The following is a 22,351-nucleotide window of genomic DNA, read 5'->3' on the forward strand; positions in this document are numbered from 1 at the left end:
AGTGCTTGCCTAGCATGCATGAAGCCCTGGGTGAGATTCCTCAGTGCCACATACACAGAAAAAGCCAGAAGTGGTGCTGTGGCTCAAGTGCTAGCCTTGAGCCAAAGGAATCCAGGGACAGTGCTCAGGCCCTGAGTTCAAGCCCCAGGACTGGCAAAAAAAAAAGGACAAAAAAGGTAGAATTCCAGGTGAAGAGATTTGAGAACAATATAGTACCATTACAGAACAGAAAACAAATCACAAAGCAGAAGAACCAGCACTGTTGAATTAAACTTTAATTTCTTCTGTCTCTGAGTTCAAGTAGAATTGCAGAAAAGTTACCTAGGGATCCCTTTCCCCCTAACTTGGTAGTCACTGCATCCAATAGCTGAGAGTAGAGGAGTAGATGTTGGAGAGACGGGACAATTTCCTAACAGGTACAACCTGTAATTCACATGCAGGCCCTTTGGTGTCAGTAGTACAAGCACCGATGCAATGTACCTTGTCTGTTTGGTTTTTGTTTGTTTGTTTGTTTTGTTTTTGTTTTCTTGGCCAGTCCTGGGCCTTGAACTCAGGGCCTGAGCACTGTCCCTGTCTTATTTTTGCTCAAGGCTAACACTCTATCTCTTGAGCCACAGCACCACTTCTGGGGTTTGCTATTTATGTGGAGCTGAGGAATGGAACCCAGTGCTTCCAGCATGCTAGGCAAGCACTCTACCAATAAGCCACATTCCCCAGCCCTTTTTTTGTTATACTTGAAGAAGTAAATAAACCATTGATAAAAAAAAAAAAATAAGTGGGTGGATGTCACTTTCCATGCTTGAAAAACCAGTCTTAAGTTCAGTGAAATTGACAGCCTGGCAATTTTCCAAGTCACAGAAAGATGTGGACTCACTGTCGTTATGGCTCTGGCAATAGTGATAGCCAGAAATAACCTACAATACCATTAGAGGATAATAAATCTGCTTTTCAGAGAGCCATAGTCCCCAGACCTTGAAATTATTTTGCCAGAAATGTGGTTGTGTGCTCTACTCAGAGTTTGTTACTACTTAGAGATTTCTACCACCCTTTCTCTATCCAAGGGAGAAAATAAGGTGGACAAAATGCACATCCCTTTATCAGTTTCTTTCCAAAGAAATCTCCTTCTTTTCAATGTCATTGCAGCTGGCACTAGAAGGCATTTGGAATTGTGATGTCTGAAGCTTCAGTGTGTACAGTCTGGTCTTTAGGATGGCCAAGTACATACTGTTTTTTGTTAACTTTTTGAAACCTCTTACACAGCATCCTCTTTTCCTTCCTTATATTATTACCACTGAGCATCTGTGACTTCCTTCTTTAAGGCAAAGACTATCACTAATCTTTCTCTACAGAGCCTAGTAAGTTCCAGGCCCTAAATTCAAACACCAATACCTGGGAGCGGGGGGGAGTAAATTCTCCACAGATACACACAAGATAAAGTCAGACAAGGATTGTGGCAGAATATTAGAACCAGTGAACATTTTAAAGAGGTCATATCCATGAACTTTATCCCCTTGTAAAGTGGCAACACATTACAAATGCTGCCTCTCTTCACCCTCTGCTGTCCATTTTTGTTACTGCATCATCTTTAATCTCATTTCAGAATTTCAGAATGCTTTGCCATTTCTGTTTAACCCAAACTAACAAAATTGACAGTTAAATGTGGTATACATAATAACACTCACATTTCAAAAGAAAAAGTAAGACTCTATTATCCTTAAGCAATCTATTTAAGCACTGAGGTTCTAGGGCCAGAATGCCTCATTTTGCAAACCTATTCATTCCACTTTGTAATTTGGAAAAGTTGTTTAACATCCTAACATCTCTGTGTCTGTGGTATCAGGCTAAATAAATTGATCCCTGTAAGACACTTAGAACAGTCTGGAAATCAGCAAGCATTCATTGTTCTGGTTTGGTGGTAGTGGTAGTCATGATTCCTGACTTTCATAGCAATAACAAGTCTGATTAGCTTACTTTAGTGGATTAAACTCCTAGAAAACACACACCAAATGCTTTAGACATCTTTAAATTCCTAGCTCTTGATATGTACCTAGCACATTGTAATCACCTAGCAAACATTTGTTGAATGTCTGCTATAAATACTGTGGCTCTGACCAAAATGTTAGTTTAGAACTTAACTGAAATTTACTGAGACTGACATTTTCCTTTTCGTATATGAGAAATTATTTTATTCTAAGAGATTCTCTTAAGAATTGTTGCAAAGCTGGGGATATGGCCTAGTGGCAAGAGTGCTTGCCTCCTATACATGAAGCCCTGGGTTCGATTCCCCAGCACCACATATACAGAAAATGGCCACAAGTGGCGCTGTGGCTCAAGTGGCAGAGTGCTAGCCTTGAGCAAAAAGAAGCCAGGGACAGTGCCCAGGCCCTGAGTCCAAGCCCAAGACTGGCAAAAATAAATAAATAAAATAAAATCAAGGGCTGGGGATATAGCCTAGTGGCAAGAGTGCCTGCCTCGGATACCCGAGGCCCTAGGTTCGATTCCCCAGCACCACATATACAGAAAACGGCCAGAAGCGGCGCTGTGGCTCAAGTGGCAGAGTGCTAGCCTTGAGCGGGAAGAAGCCAGGGACAGTGCTCAGGCCCTGAGTCCAAGGCCCAGGACTGGCCAAAAATAAATAAATAAATAAATAAAATAAAATCAAGAGATATTAGGGCTGGGAATATGGCCTAGTGGCAAGAGTGCTTGCCTCCTACACATGAAGCTCTCGGTTCGATTCCTCAGCACCACATATATGGAAAACGGCCAGAAGGGGCTCTGTGGCTCAGGTGGCAGAGTGCTAGCCTTGAGAGGGAAGAAGCCAGGGAAGGTGCTCAGGCCCTGAGTCCAAGGCCCAGGACTGGCCAAAAAAAAAAAAAAAAAAGAATTGTTGCAAAGAAGAAAATCCTTTACAATAAGATACGGATTATGGCAAATAATGAATGTTAAGTATCATTATTTGTAAAGATATCCTATGGTGCCAGGAACCAGTGGCTCACACCTGCAATCCTAGTTACTCAGGAGGCTGAGATATGAGGATCATAGTTCAAAGCCAGCCTGGGAAAGAAAGTCGGTGAGTCTTATTTCCAACTAACTACCAGAAAACCTGGAAGTGGTGCTGTGGTTCAAAGTGGTAGAGGGTGAGCCTTGAACTCAAGAGCTCAGGGACAACACCCAGGCCCAGATTTCAAGCCCCATCACTGACCAAAAACAAGGAAACAAAAAAGATATCCAGATAGCTTATCCTAAGGAATAAATAAACTTACACCTGACAGGGCTGAGAATGTGGCTTAGTAGTACAGTGCTTGCCTAGCATGCATGAAGCCCTGGGTTTGATTCCTCAGCATCACATGAAAAGAAAAAGCTAGAAGTGGTACTGTGGCTTAAGTGGTAGAGTGCTAGCCTTGAACAAAAGGAAGCCAGGGACAGTGTGCAGTGTTCAAGCTTTAGGACTGGAAAAAAAAAAAAACTGACATACCTGAATATTTTTTCTTCCTTCCACCTCCACCTGGGTACTGGAGTTTTGACTCTACCATGCCCACAACCCTTTATGCTATAGTCATTTTCTTTTTTCTTTTTAAAGTAAGTTATCATGTTTGGCCCAGGGTGTCAGCCTCAGAAGACAAAATTAAATGTCTCTAATATTTGATCAGATATTTTACAAATCAGATATTCTCCTTACATAGGCCCCACTATTCTCCCTCCTTCCTTCTCCCCTTCCTCCTCCTTCTGCCTTTCCCCTTCATCTCCCTCATCCTTCTTCTTCTTGCTAGAGATCAAACAAAGCACTTTAGACATGCTAGGTAAGAACTCTACCACTGAGCAAAAACCCTTAGAAAGAGGTGTCAAAAATGAAAAGCAAAGTCACTAAAAGTTAATTTCTCGTATCTAAATCAAATAGGCAAATCTAGTGATTAAAGAACCTACAAGAGGGGCTGGGAATGTGGCTTCCTAGTAGAGTGCTTGCCTAGCATGCAAGAAGCCCTGGGTTTGATTCCTCAGCACCTCATATACAGAAAAAGCTGGAATTGTCATGTGGCTCAAGTGTTAGAATGCTATCCTTGCACAAAATTAGTTCAGGTACAGTGCCTATGCCCTGAGTTCAAGCCCCAAGACTGGAAAAAAAAAAAGCCACAGATTTTAATATGACTTTTGCTCCACAAATAGAAGCATTATTGAATGTGCATCTGGGTTTTCACTGGCAAGTCTGATGGAGTGTGAAGCAACAGCAGAAGCCTACAGAAGCATAATCACCAATTCCTTTTCCTTGAAATGATTTTCACAGTAACATAATGTAGTATGCCCAGCTCTGTTACTGACATTTATTTATTCCATCGGCTAGGGAAAGACCTTAAGGAAGGAACATTTCCTCTAAAAATGTAGCAAATGTTGGTGAAACGGTCTCCTGTTAGTAGTGTGGTATTTACTGAGAAATGTGTAAACTTCTACCACTGGGTAAAATTTAGGTGAAAGATTGTTTGGCCTGATGCCAACTATCACTATGTATGTCTGTTCTTACTGGTATAAACAAAAATAAACCTTTACTATGGGAAGAACAGTTTGTTATCACCTTAATAAAATGATCATCCTTAATAGTATAATGAAGTTGACATTAATTGCTACCTAAGGTGGTACAATATGGATTGCACAGTGTGATATCAAAGTATTTTTGCCAAATAGATTTAATCTGAAGCTCTCAAGCCTCTAATACTTTTTGGCTTATAGGAACTAGGAGATATTGCAACACAAATAAATACATTCAGACTGGGAATTGGGGCATTCTTCGGGACATTTGGCTTGGTCTCTTATAGAACAAAATAGTATTGTTGATGATAAATGAATTAGATTAAGAGACCAAATATAGTTACAAACCAACAGTGATGAGAAATCATTCATAGGATCTTGGTTCAAAAACAACCCAGCTCGAGAAGGCATATTAGCAACAATTGGAGAAATCAGAATACTGAATGAATAATACTGCATGATACTGGAGCATATTTATTTTCAGTGAGATAAAGGTCCTAATAAGTCAGTTCCCCAAGGAAACATATACTAAAGTGTTTAGAGAGACATGTCTTGTGTTCAATTTACAAAATCAGGCTTTAGACTCCTGGCTCAAAATTTGGGAGTTCCACAGATCCAGTCGCTTGACCTTACAAGCCAAATAAAGAGACAGATAGAAAATGGAGATTTATTATAGACAGCTGTGGGAAGCCAGCACTTCAGTACCTCTCCAAGCCATCATCAGGGTACAGACATGAACTATAATGGAAACTGAGGGCAAATTTCTAGAGCTGTACAGAGCTAAGAGTCTGAGGCAAAAAAAGAGCCTGGGCTGATCATTATCTTAATCCTAGTTTTCAGTAGGGCTCAGGAAGTTAGACAGATGTCTTCACTAAACAGTATAAACAAGTCACTGCTGCCTGGTAGGTGTTGTGCCTGGCCTTCAGAAGCTGTGATTCCTTAAGGAGTTAGTTTCCATTGGAATTTTTTTAAAATTCTCTCCTTCCTGGATTCCAAAGTGATTGTAAACTGACTACAGAGAAAAGGGCTTACAGCACAGATACACACAAACTGGAGGCAGTGATGCCAAGCTTTTCTCCCGCTTTTTAGTTAATTCAAGGTCCCAAGGAAGAAGTCATTGTTTCTCAGCAAAATGCAGTTTATGACACTTACCAGGTTTCTGACAACTTGAGCTACACTTGTAGTCTGACAAAACACACACACACACACACACACACACACACACACACACAGATGATATCCAGGAATTTGATCATGAAACACAAAGAAGCAACGTTTTGAGAGCTTGAATCAGACGTCTTTATTAGAAAGCCTGTGACTGTGAGCAGACTCATGTTGCAAACAAACAAACAAAACCTTAATACTGTTAGGAAACTGAGCCATGAGGATAGTAGAGAAAGAGCAGAAAAACAATCTCAACAAACCAGATCAATTCTAATGGAGAGTTGAAGAGAGACACCATGGTGACCTGAGGAGAGTCAGGAGACAGGAGGCATGGTACAATGGCTGCAGGAGAGGCCTAACAGGGTACTGGTTAAGGAGCAAAGCAGCAGGGAGCCCAGAGTAGTTCAGAGTCTCTCAAGTAAATGGCACAGGCCTGGCAGGTCTGGGAACCTATTGTCCCAAGTCCCACCCCATCTGCTTCTGGGAATTCAGGTGCCTATAACCTGGGGGTGGGAGTGAGGAAGTGGAATTTCAGAAAGTCCCATTATCCACCAAGAAGCCTAGATAGTGCCACTTAAAACTAGTATCCATACTTCACATTCATAAACATACAAATATGGCAAAACATACTAAGATATGGCAAAAGATTTGACTTGAAGTGATGAATATATGAGTAACTTTGTACTTTTCATTTATCTTTTCTGAGTTTAATATGCAGTATAAAAATTGGACAAAAATTGTGCATAGCAAATGGTGATTCATCATTAAGAACCCACTTTGTGCTTTTCTTACACCTCTAAAGAGTTTCTTCTGGAGACTAGAATAAAACTCAGTTCTCACTTTTCAGAATTTTCCTGATACTTTTACTTTGAGGTTAGCACTTAACTTTATTTTGGGCTAAACACATAAGCAGGGGTGTATAATGACAAGATATAGAAACTAAGTAGCTAAATTAGAATGACCATATAGTGGCTTTTGCTAGTCAAAAGGCAAAGTTAACCAGGTTTTAAGCATGTTACTTAAAAAGATTGAAAAGCCAGCAGGAGCTAGTGGCACACAATTCTAGCTACTTAGGAGGCTGAAATCTGACGATTGGTGTTCAAAGCCAGCCCTGACTTATCTCCCATTAACCAGCAAAAATGCTGGAAGTAAAGCTGTGGCTCAAGTAGTAGAGTGCTAGTATTAAGCAAAAAAGCTGAGGGAAGAACCCAGGCCTTGAGTTTAAGCCCCAATAACCACATTAAAAAAAAAAAAAAAGGAGTGGGAAGGCTCAAAATCATAAACTACAGGGTCAGTAATGAAAGTGAGATGTCTTAAGGTGGGAACTGGTGGCTCATGCCTGTAATCCTAGCTACCCAGGAACCTGATATCTGAGGATGGGGGTTTGAAGCCAGCTGGGCAGAAAAGTCCCCATAAGACTCTTATCTCCAATTAGCCACCAGAAAACTGGAAGTGGCTGTGACCCAAGAGGAATTCCGGGACAGCACTCAGGCCCCGAGTTTAATCCACCCATCGACAAAAAAAAAAAAAAGAAAGAAAGAAAGAAAGAAAGAAAAGGAAAGGAAAGGAAAGGAAAGGAGGGAGGGAGGGAGGGAGGGAGGGAGGGAGGGAGGGAGGGAGGGAGAGAGAGAGAGAGAGAAAGAGAGAGAGAGAGAGAGAAAGAGAGAGAGAGAGAGAGAGAGAGAAAGAGAGAGAGAGAGAAAGAGAGAGAGAGAGAGAGAGAGAGAGAGAGTCTTGAGAAAAGGAAAACATGCACAGTCCTGGCTTGCCCTTGGCCTTTGCTAGGAAGTATCCAGCATTTCATCCGAGCTTTTCATCCCACTAGATCAAATTGGAAAATAAAATGACTTTAAGTTCCTCTCAACATTCATGGGCTGAGCTAAGAGCTTTCCACAGGATGAATCTCAAAGTACACTCTCCATATTCACACCGGAGGCGCGCGCGCACATACACGCGGCGCGTGAGCACACACACATACAAGATTAACAAACTGTCTTGGCAATACTCAGAAAGTTTGGACTTGTGTGCAAGAATTAAATCCCTTGAGGGGTATGAGGGATGAGGTAACAAACAGTACAAGTGATGTATCCAATGCCTAACGTATGAAACTGTAACCTCTCTGCACATCAGTTTGATAATAAAAATTTGGAAAAAAAAATAAAAAATAAAAGTTCCTGATCATAATAGTCACACACACAAAAAAAAAATTAAATCCCTCAATTCGTTTAAATAGGCCGAAGTCCTGGTATGCTTTCGCTTTATTCCTACAAGTGAAAGGGTACGGTGACAAAGTAGAATTTGCTCTGACCTCTGTCTGCCAGCAAAGGTCAGCTCTCACCGCTGAGACCAGATCCCTAGAGTCTCGCGGTGCCCTCTCGCCTAGATTCGCGTCCAGCCCCCGCCTTCCCGTGTCCCCTGGGCAACTGCCAGTCCGCGCCCTTTGCAAGCACTGGGCGGGACAGCGTCTTGGCATTTCCGGGTCCTCCGGATGAGCTACAGTGGACAACTCTTCCCGAAGGCCAAGGTCGCTGGGTCAGCGCGAGCCCGGCCCTCAGGAGACCACGCCCCCGGGCTCGCCCACACGTCAGGAGGGCCGTGGTGACCACGCCCACCACTAAGCCCTTCTGCGCTGGGGCGCAGTCGATGGGGCTTGGGCTCGGAGTTGCGCGGTCCGGAATCAACATGGCAGCCGTGTTTAGGAGAAGCTGCTGGGTGAGAGGGAGACCAGGGTCTGCGGGGGGCTGGGCGTGGATGTAGGGGTGGAGGCCAGGAACAGTCTAGAAATGCAACCCCGACTGGTAGGGGCGGTGATGGGGCAGAAGTCTGCTTGGGCCCCGTGCCCCCCACTCCTTATCCGGCTCCAGGACCCCGTCGGGCTTGGACGGGGGTCACTGCGCACCGGGCCTAGGACTGCTCACCGCGCAGAATAGAATGCACCCCGGCTGTACTCGCCCGAGTCCTCCCGGGCCCGGGTCCGGGCCCGCCCCCACTGGCAGCAACCTCCTTACAGACTTCGTTCTCTGGCTCCGCAAGGCGTTCTACAAGGAATCCCACTCCCGGGCGAACCAGGGAATTAGATCAAGTGTCAGAATCGGGACCCCTGGTTTGCAGAACAGACACCATGTCTCCCCGACAAGGATATCCCCGATTCGCCCTTCATCTCCCGGCCAGACCCGAATAGTAAGATAACTTGTCCCATTAGGTTTGCTGAAAAGGTGTTGGAATCCAAAAGTCTCAACTTGGGTGCTGGCACAATCATGGAAAGCAAAACAGAACGCCTGCTCCTTTGGAAACTTAATGTACTGGCTACTAAATGTTTTGGTTTTGTCATGTGGAGGAGCGCCCTCGCAAGTTTAAGAAACAAAAGAAACTACTTCAGGACTTTGCATATAAGATATGTCTATATCGAGTATGTGTCTTATACATTCTCAATGTGTATCACGCTGATACATTAACACAAGATTAACATTTAGAATTAAATTTCAGTTGTCATGGACCAAAAACATCCCAAAAGTTTTACTTTATAGTAATTTTATTGTATTTTTGCCCAATTTATGCCGTTGCTTTACAAGTTAATGAGCTCTGAAGGCATTGGGTACTTCAAAAATTATTTTTAACTATTACATCAGAAAAAAAAAAGATTTCTTGACCTCTCCAAGGAATGATCTAGAGAAACCTAATTGTAAATATATCTCTTCCTTACACTGTCATAAAATTGAGAGTTTTCAGTTTCTAAGAAGGAATTGTAGGAAAAGTTATATCCGTTATGAAAATATTTAATTGTAGTGGCATTATTGTTTCTGAATTGATAATTCATTGAAGTTGCTATTTTTTTTGCATATTTGGAATTACAATGTTTTCTGGGTAGAGAGCCTGAAATAATAAGACCATTTTTTTTATCACATTCAAACACCTTATTTTTATTGTGTCAGCGTATCCAGTGAGAGATTAGCTCCAGTGGCTTCCTAGTATAATATAAACCATAACACATAAAACATTTACAACCTGTCCACTGTCAAAAAGATGTAAGTCAGGAAACTAGACTTAGATTCAGCAATTCTGTATTATTTTCCTTCAAGCTACATCTTTGAATGATTAACATTGTTAAGTAATTAGCAGGGCAAATGGACACTTTCCCCTGAGTGTTCTGACTTTCACACTTTGCTTTACATACCATGTTTTTTGAAAAGATTATATGTAAACTGGCTGTTTGTAAATTACTTTAAACCCATTAGGTAATTGCCTGTTTAAATTCTCTCAGCAGATCATATTGCTTGCTTTTTGAGTAATGTTTTATATTCAACAATTTATGTTAACACATTTGTAGTAGAGTCAAGAGTATTTTACCTGATTTTTGTGAATTGTTCTTGTTTCTTAAAGAAGCTAGTGACCATCTAGGAGAATAAGAGCAATGTAGCCAGTGGTTGAGGCCTGAACTCTTAACAGGAAATGTGAGGGGTAGAATCCTGATTTATCTTCCTAAGACCAGGAGTGACCTTGTCTAGTTTTACCCAACCTTCTTCCTGTGCAAAATAAGAATGAAAATAGTGCCTTAATCTTAGGGTTGACTTGGCAATCACTGAATTAATACTTATAATTGACTGTAAAGAAGATATGTAGTCTATAAAGACAGTGCAATGCAAACCAGTGACTTCACAAAACAGCTAATGAAAGTTGCAAGGAAAATGACTTGTCATACAGTGTAATTATCTTTCAGGATTGTAGTGTAAGGAATCTTATTTTGAAAGGGCTAGTTAGATTACATTTTTGGTAATCCAAATGATTTTGTCACTTTAAATGTTAGTAATTATCATATTAAATTGTAAGCTTATTTATTTTCTCTTTATGCCTACCTTGTGAAAGTTGCCAAAGGAAGTATCCTTTCAAAACCCTTTTAAGTGTAACAGGTAATTTTGGCTGCCCTCAGTTGATTACTCAGAAGTACTGGGAGTGCTTTTCAGCTTGCTAACTTTAATAAATACTGTTGGCTGCTTCTAGGACCATTAAATTATCAGGAATATAAAAATGGGTTGCAAAGGAATAATATTTGGGTATCTTACTTTGTTTTTTATATGTCCTTTTGAAGAAATATGATAGTTCATCTGCTAAAATTTAGTATATTAATAAAATATGGCCGACTTTTTTGTTTTTAGTGATAGATAATAGATTATGTTTTGCAACCCCAGGGTGTCTGTGACAGCCAAGTAACTTTGAATTGAAAGCAGCAGTAGACAATGTGGACTGCCTGTGTTCCATTAAAATTTGATTAACAAAACTGTTGATAGCTGTACTTTGCTGACCCCTGATTATATGAATCCCTACAGATCACAAGAAAGTTCATAAAACTTGGGTTTATGCAAGTTTACTTTGTTAGACAAGAGAGAAGTACTTAGAAAATGGGGTCTTCGGATAAGAATAAGCAAACTCTATTGTTGGCGTTATATTTAAAGTATCTAGGTGAATTTCCTTTGGCGTATGCCACGTGGCTACTGTGTATGTTTTTGGTACACTGAGTATTGTATATATGCATACCCGATCTAGGGAAGGGAAAGAAAAACGAGGGTGTAAGATATCACAAGAAATGTACTCACTGCCCTATTATGTAACTGTACCCCTTTTGCACAACACGCTGTCAACAAAATTTAAGAAAGAAAGAAAGAAAGAAAGAAAGAAAGAAAGAAAGAAAGAAAGAAAGAAAGAAAGAAAGAAAGAAAGAAAGAAAAATGGGGTCTTCAGAAGAGAAGGTTTCTAGGTTCCTAGTGGCTCAGCTGCGGGAATTCCAGGGGCTGGGTATCAAAATGATAGAACAGAAAATTCTTGAAAGCACTACAATTCCAAGTGGAGCTGTGGCTCAAATGATAAAGAGCTAGCCTTGAACAGAAAACAAAGACAGCATTTAGGCCCTGAGTTCAAGACCTAGGACTAGCATGTGCACACACACACACGCGCACACACACACACACGACTTTGGATAGGTGTTCTTGTAGCTGATAATTGGCTTACATAAGTTATAAATGAAAACATTTAAGTAAAAATGACTTGAATGTAGACCTCAAATATGGGCAAACAAGTTATTATACTCGCTTATGATGGTAAGTATTGTCTTATTTAGTTGATACTTAATTTCTCACGTTTATTTTTAATAATGTTGTATTTTACAGGTCCTGAGAAATGTGGCTCATTTTGAGTGGAGATCACAACACACAAAAGTTTCTCAAAAACATGAACCAGGAATAGGATTTAGCTTTGGTATATATTCTGTCTTTTGACTTAAAAATGTATTTGTCTGGAATATGTTTGTTAACCTCTTGTTATGTCTGCCATCAGGTAGAATTACACCCATTCTTCCTCAGCTCATTTTGTTTCTTTTGGCTATATTCAGGGCTTTTCCTCTCTTACCCCATTTGCTTGTTTGATCAGTTAATGCTCTATATCTTGAACTATGCCTCCAGCTGGCTTTTTTGCTGGTTATTTTGGAGATGAAGTCTAATGGACTTTTCTGCCTGGGTTAGTCTCAGAATCAAGACCCTCTGTACCTCAGCTTTCTAAGTAGCTAAGATTACCTGGCTGAGTTCATTTTCTTCTTCAGCATACTACTCTATACATTTGGTCTGTGTTAGAATATGTGTATGCATACATGTGTATGTGTGTAATATGTGTATAAATGTGTACATATACATTATATATATTCCTTCCCAAAGTAATAATATACATGAGTCATCTTCCAATTTACAAATTTGAAGACAACAAATACTTTTAAAAACATTTTTTAGAGGGCTGATGCAGTGGCTCAAGTGGGAAAGCCCTTGCATAGCAAGCATGAAGCACCAAGTTCAGACTCTAGTATTGGGGAAAAAAACAATTGGACAAACTTCAAGCATTGCTGATCAAAAGCAACGTTAAGAATCAAAGTGCTGATAGCTGGGTACTGGTGGCTCATGCCTGTTCAGAAAGCTAAGACCTAAGGATTGCAGTTCAAAGTCAGCCCAGTCTGGAAAGTTCATGAGACTCTTATCTGCAGTTAATCATCAGAAAACTGGCAGTGAACTGTGGCTCAAAGTAAAAGAGTGCTAACTTTAAACAAAAAAACCCAAGCCTTGAGTTCAAGCCCCAGGACCAGATGTGCACACATGCACACCACACACACGCACACCACACACACATGCACACCACACACACATGCACACCACACACACACACACACACACACACACACGAAAGAATCAAAGAGTTGCCAGTGTGTAATCCTACCCACTCTGGAAGTTGACATCTGGAGGATTGTATTGCACAGCTAGCCTAAGCATAAAACTCTACAAAACTCTGTCTCCAAAATAACCAGCAAAAAGTAGGACTGGAGGCATGGCTCTGGTAGATCACCAGCTGAGCAAATAAGCCAAGTGTTCCACAGGCTTGTGTTCAAACCCCAGTACCACACACACACCTACACATGCACATACACACAAAGAGAGGAGGAGATATAACTAGGCCACCCCCCTCCCCCAGAACACTTTTTGGGTTGTTGTTTTTTGTTTGTTTGTTTGTTTTGTTTTTGTTTTTTTGGCCAGTCCTGGGCCTTGGACTCAGGGCCTGAGCACTGTCCCTGGCTTCTTTTTGCTCAAGGCTAGCACTCTGCCACTTGAGCCACAGCGCCCCTTCTGGCCGTTTTCTAATATATGTGGTGCTGGGGAATTGAACCCAGGGCTTCATGTATACAAGGCAAGCACTCTTGCCACTAGGCCATATCCCCAGCCCCCAGAACACTTTTTAATCTACTTAGTGGATAAAAAAGTAAAGCCTGTTTTAACCACGATTTATCTGAATGCAGTTTTGATGCTATTACATAAGGTTCTCATACCTGGGACCAGAGAGTAATATGGTGTCATCAGAGTTTCAAAGAAGTAAGATTTTTCTTTTTTTTATTAAATGAAATCTCTAGGTTAAAAAAAAAAAAGCAAAAATGGACTGGGAATATGGCCTAGTGGCAAGAGTGCTTGCCTTGTATACATGAAGACCCGGGTTCGATTCCCCAGCACCACATATATAGAAAACGGCCAGAAGTGGTGCTGTGGCTCAAGTGGCAGAGTGCTAGCCTTGAGTAAAACGAAGCCAGGGACAGTGCTCAGGCCCTGAGGCAAGCTCCAGGGATGGCAAAAAAAAAAAAAAGAAGAAATAACAATTCCTATTTTTAGCATCTTTTGCCACTTTAGGTGGCAAAGGGTTTTTTGCTTCAAAATGTTTAGGAATATAGTTCAAATGGGACCAGGTAACTTGAGAGGATAAGTAGGGATGGGATAGATGGAGAGGATGATGGTAGGGGTGACATTGATCAAGATACATTGTACTCAAAGATTGACATGTACATGTACATGTTATATGTGTTTGTACAACTAATTATAATTGTAATAATAATGTAATAATAAAAACACAGTGCCAAGGCAGCTGAGATATGAATACAAACCAGGAACAACTGACAGCATCGGAGCCCTAGGGTTATTGTTGCTAATTCTATTCCAAAATTTTTTCCCTTCTCTGAATTGGTTGAAAGGTTTTCACGTAGGATGAAGATAGCAGTTTGGTTTTTGAAAGTCTAGGATGTTCATTAGCATTGGTATATAGTTTCAGCTTATAGCATACAAATTCATAGCAGTAAGAAACTAGCAGGAAATCTGTGAGCATTTCCAGGGTGGCAGGATTAAGTCAATGTAAATATTTGGGAGGGAGTTTTTGAAGCATGAGGATAAAATACAGAGAACACCTCTGACCAGTTGATCTGGTTTGTTATAAAATGGAGATAATTTCTATTGTAGGATTTCTTTGAAGAATAGTTTATATGATTGTACATGAAGTTTCTACCCAATAATGGTCTGATGAAAGTGGATTCTTAACAATTAATACATGAGAGAACTAGAAAACCATGGCTTTCTTCCTCTTAACCAATCTGCAACCTTCCAATAGACTACCCTGATTTTCCAAGTAAATCTTTGCTGTGGAAAATACTGCACATCTAATTTAGAGGCAGAAATTAGGATTAGTTTAAGGCCAGCGCAGGCAAAAAGTGAGACTGTCATTTCAAATTAATGGGCATAGTTGAGTCCTAGTTACAGTGCTAGCCATAAGTTGGAGGATAAAGGTCTGAGACCAGTCCCAGGCAAAACAGAAGGCTGTACCTGAAAAATAAAAGCAAAAATATAAAATAAAATAAGGGCTAGCAGAGTGGATAAGTGGCATAACACTTATTTATATAGTGGCCTGTGGCTCTTGACTTCATACTCCAGTAGCCAAAAGCAATAAATAAATAAATAAAAATACCAGCAGCAAAACCCACCTATTCTTCCATTGCTAATTCATGGGAAGACTGGGGGGCTATCATTTCCTCTCTCTGCTTTAGATTCCTTACCTAATAATTGAGGGATTTGACCTGATGCTCCTCAATTCAGTACCTAAATCTCACTGACTTATATTTTATCTCATTCCTTTTTCTGTGCTTTTGCTCTCCTTATTTTTGCTGAAAATATAATACACACAGATGTACTTTTCTTTTTCTTTTTCTTTTTTTGTTTTTTTTTGCCACTCCTGAGGCTTGAGCTCACGGTTTGGGCACTGCCATTGAGCCTCTTTGTGTTCAAGGCTAACACTGTATCTACCACTTGAACCACAGCCCCACTTCTGGCTTTTTCTGAGTAGTTAATTGGAGATGGGTCTCACGGTTGTGCTGGGGCTGGCATCGAACCACAATCCTCAGATCGCAGCCTATTTAATAGCTAGGATTACAGGCATGAGCCACCAGCACCTGGTTAAATATACTTTTTTAAAAAAAAACCTCAATTATATTTTAGAGTTTGGGATGTGGCCCAAGTGGCAGAGGGCTTATATACCAAGCAAAAAGCCCTAAATTCTAAATACTTGTAACACTCAAAAAAATCCTATTTATCTTTTGACATTGGAGGCAACCATATTAAAATATTAGATAGCATAGATTTGAGAAAAATACAGTTAGCAATATACTCTTATCCTCTCCTGAATCTAGTGGCTGTTTATTTTTAAATAAATCCTCATTCAAACTTAATAGTTTAGAGATCACTTATTAACAATACAGTAGAGTCTTACATTATTTCTGTTTCCTGAAAGACATTTTCATCACTTTTACCAAGATTTTCTGTTCTGACAGATGACAATGAAATTGTCTAAGTTTAAATAAGTAAAATTGAATGAGGGCACCTGTGGCTCACACCTGTAATCCTAGCTACTCAGGAGGCTGAGATCTGAGAATTTAGGTTTGAAGCCAGTCTGGCCAAGAAAGACTGAGATTCTTATCTCCAATCAAGCACCAAAAAAGCCAGCTCAAGGCCCAACTGCTAGAGCGATAGCTTTGAGCAACAAAGCTCAGGGACAGATCCCAGGAAGCCTTGAGTTTCATCCCCAGGATAGGCACCAAAAGAAAAAAGTAAGATTGAAATCATGGCATCAATTTTCTTGTACATTTCCAAGAAATAAGTGTTATGGCCTTCGCTGCACTGATTCTTGAGATCAGGAACATGTCTTATATATTATTTTCACTCAAGTCTTAGTGAATAAAAATAAATCTGCTCAAGAATGAGACTTTGGTGATACTGAGATTGGAACTCAAGGCCTCACACTGGTAGGCTACCATGCCTCCAGGCTAACATAAATATTTTTACATTATCAGAGAAGAGAAGTGCTTATTTGAGTGCTAAAAGTTTAGAAACCTTGCCTGTTTCCTTCAGTATCTGTACTGACATTTATATGCAGGGAAATTTTGAGGTGAGCACTTTACCACTAGGCCATGTTCCCAGCCCCTGCAGGGAAATTTTGATTAGTCCGAGAATGCACTGTATTCATTAGACTTTCTGATTAATTAAAGGTTAAACTCCCCATGATAGATGTAAATCTCCATATATTAACTTCATAGGGCCTTTCTCCCTCAACTTATTGTCTTTTAAAAAATGTTTTCCAAACAGAACTCAGTGAGCAGCAGAAAGAATTTCAAGCGACTGCTCGAAAGTTTGCCAGAGAGGAAATAGTCCCAGCAGCTGCAGAATATGATAAAAGTGGTGAAGTAAGTGTACACATTGGAGGAGAGAAGTCTTACCTTTCTTTTTTCTGTAAGATCATGTAGTTATACACAAATATTACATAACTGTTTTTGTTTTTGTTCTTTTAGTATCCTTTCCCCATAATTAGAAGAGCCTGGGAACTTGGTTTAATCAATACACACATTCCACAGAGTTGTGGTAAGTTTTCCTTGTTTTGAATCCTACAATGGTTTCAAACTAGAAAAATGGTGAAACTTCTTTAAAATATTTGTTGATTTAAATGGCTCTGCCTTTGTCCTCCTTTACCTGTACTTATTTTTAGAAGCTTTGTGTTTATTATATAGTGTCATGTTCCCCTCTTCTTAACTGGTTCCAACCAGTACTTAAATAGTTCACTTTTCTTTTTTAAAATGTATGATGTGTTATAATGAGTTCTTAAAACATTTTAATCCTATAGGAGGTCTTGGACTTGGAACTTTTGATACTTGTTTAATTACTGAAGAATTGGCTTATGGGTGTACAGGAGTTCAAACTGCTATTGAAGCAAATTCTTTGGGGGTAAGTCACTAGAAAATTAATTGTTTAATTAATTGTTTAATGATTCAGAAACAACTAAGTTAGGATAACTCATAAGTTGTAGGCATTGTATTTATTTATTCATTTTGCTGTTGTTGTAGTAAATCCTGGAGTTAGAATTCCAGTGCTGGTCACCTTGCATAGGTTTTCTCCAGTATATGGAGACCTTGCTGTCCTTGTGGAGAAACAGTACACTTGGTTGTAGCTTCAGTGGGAATTCTAAGAGCAAGGTCTACAGCCAGCATCCAAGAACTGCTTAGATTGGCTTATGGCCTCTACTTCCAATGCAGTAATGTAGTGAGCAATTCATAGGAGGCCTGCTCCTATTTGCCATGTTATAAATCCTAAGTGTATCTTTTGGGCATTTTACAGTAATAGATTTTTATATATTACCAAGCAAATCCTTTATGTAACTGAATTTTATGAAAAGACTTAGATTAGATTATAAGGACAGAGTAAATGTTAGTACTCTGAAGTTACTCTTTGGGGCATAGGGAAGAAGTTCTGGTTTGAACTGTAATGTTACTCAATTTGTATTTCCAATAAAACTTACCTTGCTTTCTAAATATCAATTTCTTTGGCAGCAAATGCCTGTTATTATTGCTGGAAATGATCAACAACAAAAGAAGTATTTAGGGAGACTGACGGAGGAGCCAATGATGTGTGTAAGTATGGAGAGCTGCTGCTTTAGTTCATGACTGTGTTGAATTGAAATTCCTTTGTACAGCTACTTAAAGATAATTTAAAAAATATTAATTAAAAAATAAGGGCAAAGGAGGTGCCCTTCTTTTTGATCCATATGTGTATTTTGGACTATAAGACAAAAGGTGGCAACATATTAAGTTCAGTGGTGTTTCTGAATGTCAAGAACAAGTCATAATTATCAACTTGCTTACATTCATCAGAGTAGTATCTATTTAACGGAGTGCATCTACTTAGTGCTGTGGTTCAAGAACTGAGTGTTCTTCTGATTGAATGTTGTAAGTACAAAGTATTTAAACTAGTAGTCCTCTGAATTAGTAACAAATCAATGTGGAGGTATGACTAGAGAGATTATAGTTTTGTTTGGATGACCAAATAACTTAAGGAAACTAAGTGATAGTTTTATTGGAGAGATACTCAACAATATTTTATATTTTAAGCTATGTATTTTTAAGTATACATATTAAAATAAATAGTGAGGTTTTATTCTGAAACTAACGTTTTTTCCCCCTTTTGGTAGTATTAGGGTTTGATCTCAGGACTTAGTACTTGCTAGGTAGGCACTTACCATTTGAGCCATGCACTTAGCCCTCAATCTGTTCTTTCTTTTTATTAGGCTATATTTAGTTGTACAATGTGTTATGTCCACACATATATACAAATTCCCTCTCTCCATCTCTTTCCTTCCCCCTTTCATAAAACAATTTCTATGACAATAATAATGTCATAGTAAAAAGCTTTTTGGATTTAACTTTACAGACAATTATAACACAATTTAACTTTTTTTTCATTTCTTTATTGTTAAAGTGATGTATAGAGGGGTTACAGTTTCATACGTAAGGCAGTGAGTGCATTTCTTTTCCAACTTGTTACCTCCTCCCTCACTTTTCCCCCCACCCTCCTCCCTATCCCCCCTCAATGAGTTGTACAGTTGGTTTACAACATATAGTTTTGTAAGTTTTGCTGTTGCGTTGGTATGTCTCTCAATTTTGGTATTCCCTTTCCCTTCCCTAGTTGCAGTACACATATATACAATATGCAGGGTACTAAAGTCAATTATAATGATATCGGGTAAAACCAGGGAAAGAAAGACAAGAGAAAAAGGTCATAGCTTCACATGGTACGTTGAAAATAACAACAACAATGATAAAACAATTGTTTCCATAACTTGGAGTTCATTACACTTAGTATCATCTTATGTGTTCATATGGACATAGCTGTTGAGCTACTGTGATCTTCTGCTAGGATTATTCTAGATGTGTACTAATTTTTCCCAATGAGGGAAACCATAGAGTCTATGTTTCTTTACAATATTTGTCATTGTGTCTTATAACACAATCTAGGGTCAGACATATTTACTGAGGAAGTATACAGAGATAAAGGAAACATTCATTTTTGTTTTGTTTTGGTTTTTGCTGGTACTAAGGCTTGAACTTAAAGTCTTGAATTTTCCAGGCAGGCACACTACCACTGAACCCACCTCCAGCCGTGTGTGTGTGTGTGTGTGTGTGTGTGTGTGTGTGTGTGTCTGTGTGTCCGTGTGTCTGTGTGTCTGTGTGTGTCTGTGTGTGTGTGTACCTGTGTGCTAAGGCTTAAACTAAATGTCTTTTAGCTTTTTTGCTCAAGGCTGGTCCTCTACCACTTGATCCATAGCTCCACTTTCAGCTGGTTAATTGGAGATAATATCTGACAGACTTTCCTGCCCACTTTGGCTTTGAACCATGTTCTTCAGATCTCAGCCTCCTGAGTAACTAGGATTACAGTCATGAGCCACTGGCACCTGGCATTTCCTCACTATTTTTGAGATAGGTTCTTACATCCTGCTCAGGCTTCCTTTTGGGCTTTGATACACCTGTATACACTTTCCATGAAGCTAGAATTCCAAACTACCTTTTCCAGCTACTAGTTGAGAAAATGAATCCTGAGAACTTTTGTATGTGTCCTGGCTGACCTCAAATTGCAGATCTTCTATATTTCAGTCTTCCAAAAAGCTAGGATTACATGTGTGAGGTACAGTTGCTTGGTCAGTACTATAATTTTTAGATATTTAAAAAAATTCATAAGATCAAAATCATTACATTTGTGTTTTTATATATATATTAGAAAAACTAAAGTAGTAACTACCTCTTTTTTAAAAATTGGATAAATCTTTTAGTATACTCCTAAAATGTAGGTATATAATGTCTAAAGTATTATGCAATCAGTACTAAGTATTGCACTGGCTATCACCTTTTGGCCTTTTGGCTAAGATCAAAGGTAGACTACTTGTCACACACTATGTGGACATTCAGTAAAGCTCATTTGTCCAAACATAAACCTACAACCCAGAAGCCTGTATAAAAGCCCTCTCCAGTGGGTACTGGTTGCTTATACCTATAATCCTAGCAGCTCAGGAGACTGAGATCTGAAAATGTCAGTTTGAAACTAACCTGGGGAGACATATCCAAGAGACTCTGATCTGCAATTAACCAGCAAAAAGCCAAAAGTGGGGATGTTGCCCAAAGGGACAAGAGCTAGCTTTGAGTGAAAAAGCTAAGCAAAAGCATGAGGCCTGAGTTTAAGGCCTTGTGCCTTATACTGATGCATGCATACACACACACACACACACACACACACACACACACACACACACACACACACACACACACACACACCCTAGTTGTAAAGGAAATTTTTTTTTTTTTTTTTTTGGCCAGTCCTGGGCCTTGGACTCAGAGCCTGAGCACTGTTCCTGTCTTCTTCCCGCTTAAGGCTAGCACTCTGCCACCTGAGCCACAGTGCCTCTTCTGGCTGTTTTCCAGAACCGAGAGCTTCATGTGTAGGAGGCAAGCGCTCTTGCCACTAGGCCATATTCCCAGCCCGTAAAGGAAATTCTTGACATGAAACTTTCATTTCCTATGGAGCTAGGAAATAGCTGGAATGTGACTGAGACAACTTGAGTTGTGACTCAACCTGGGATCACAAGACCTATTTGCACATCTTGATTCAGTCACTTAATAGTGATGTGATCGCCCTGTTTTTTAAAAATATGTTTTTACTATCCTTAAGCAGTTGTACAAAGAATTTTCATCAGCAAAAGCAGCTTATGAATACAATACATCTTGATCACTTTCATCTTTCTCCTACCCCTTCCCTCAATTTTCTTAATTTTGTAGAATATACCTTAAATTTTTAAGACTGCATTCTCTCCCTCCTTTATCTGAATAGTAATGTGATCTTCTATAGGCATTTCACCAGTCTTTGTTAAAAATAGAATGTAAGCTGAGTACTAGTGGCACAAGCCTACAATCCTAACCACTCAGGAAGCTGAAACTGAAGGATCACATTTCAAAGCTAGTCTGGGCAGAAAAGTCCATGAGACTCTATCTCCAATTAACCAGCAAAGTGCCAGTCTGGAGGTATGGCTCAAGTAGAAGAATGTTTGTCATGAGCAAGAAAGCTGAGTAGGAGTATAAGGCCCTGATTTCAAGCCCAAATATATATACACAGACACACACACAAAAGTAGAGTATAATATCCAAAAGGTATACAGTAAGAACAAAACAAAGTGGTAGAGTGCCTAGCATGCATGAAGCCATGGGTTTGATGCCTCATTATCACATAAACAGATAAAGCCCAAACTGGCTCAAATGGTAGAGCAGTAGCCTTCAGGAGCAAAAGAAGCTCAGGGACAGTGCCCAGCCTAGCTGCTGAGTTCAAGCCCCAGGACTGGCAAAACAAACAAACTAACAAAAAGAATGTCTTCAGAGAACAGTTTTGAAAAAAGATCTTAGACTTTCATTCTTATCACGGAAAGCAAGCTGTTTTTCCTGTAACTACTGGTCATCCTATATGCTAACATCACTTGCAAGAAAATTCACTTAAAATTAGTAACATTTTTTGTTTGTTTTGGTTAGTAGGAAGCTTATAGCCAGTTTTGTAGTCTACCACTAGTAATTATTTGAACCTAAAAACATGTGTTACATACTGTTTTTCCTTCTGCTTTTATTTTCTCCTCAGCCTGATTGTCCCAAACATATGAATTTCTTCAGTCACATTTACAATTTAAGTCACTCCAATTAAATAATAAATGCAAAAATTGCTTTGTAATTTTGGAGAAGTAAGGTGCTGATACTATTACTAATAAAGAAAAGTATAATGCTGTACTTCTTCAAATATTAGAGTACTCTGCTAAGTAGATCGAGGATAAAATAGAGTAACATTGGGTTCCTACTGGTAGACTTATTATATATAACATAATGCCTAGCAAATAATATTATTGGATTTGATGGTGTAGCATTCAGGAAGTTGAGGCAGTGACTTTGGGACCAATTAAACAAAGAAACAAACCAATC

At 39.5% G+C, this 22,351-nt stretch overlaps 1 protein-coding gene across 1 annotated transcript in view; it reads left to right on the forward strand.

Moving 5' to 3' along the window:
• Positions 1-8,240: 8,240 nt before the first annotated feature.
• The window catches only part of Acadm (acyl-CoA dehydrogenase medium chain), a 31,568-nt gene continuing 17,457 nt past the window's right edge, over positions 8,241-22,351 (forward strand). The window contains exons 1-6 of the mRNA XM_048351606.1: positions 8,241-8,397; positions 11,847-11,934; positions 16,665-16,762; positions 16,868-16,937; positions 17,197-17,297; positions 17,900-17,980. Coding sequence (XP_048207563.1) covers positions 8,329-8,397; positions 11,847-11,934; positions 16,665-16,762; positions 16,868-16,937; positions 17,197-17,297; positions 17,900-17,980 — 507 coding nt within the window. The 5' untranslated portion in view covers positions 8,241-8,328. The remainder of the gene's footprint in view (positions 8,398-11,846; positions 11,935-16,664; positions 16,763-16,867; positions 16,938-17,196; positions 17,298-17,899; positions 17,981-22,351) is intronic.

The sequence above is a fragment of the Perognathus longimembris genome, chromosome 7, assembly GCF_023159225.1.
Source record: "Perognathus longimembris pacificus isolate PPM17 chromosome 7, ASM2315922v1, whole genome shotgun sequence".
Taxonomy (NCBI): Eukaryota; Metazoa; Chordata; class Mammalia; order Rodentia; family Heteromyidae; genus Perognathus; species Perognathus longimembris.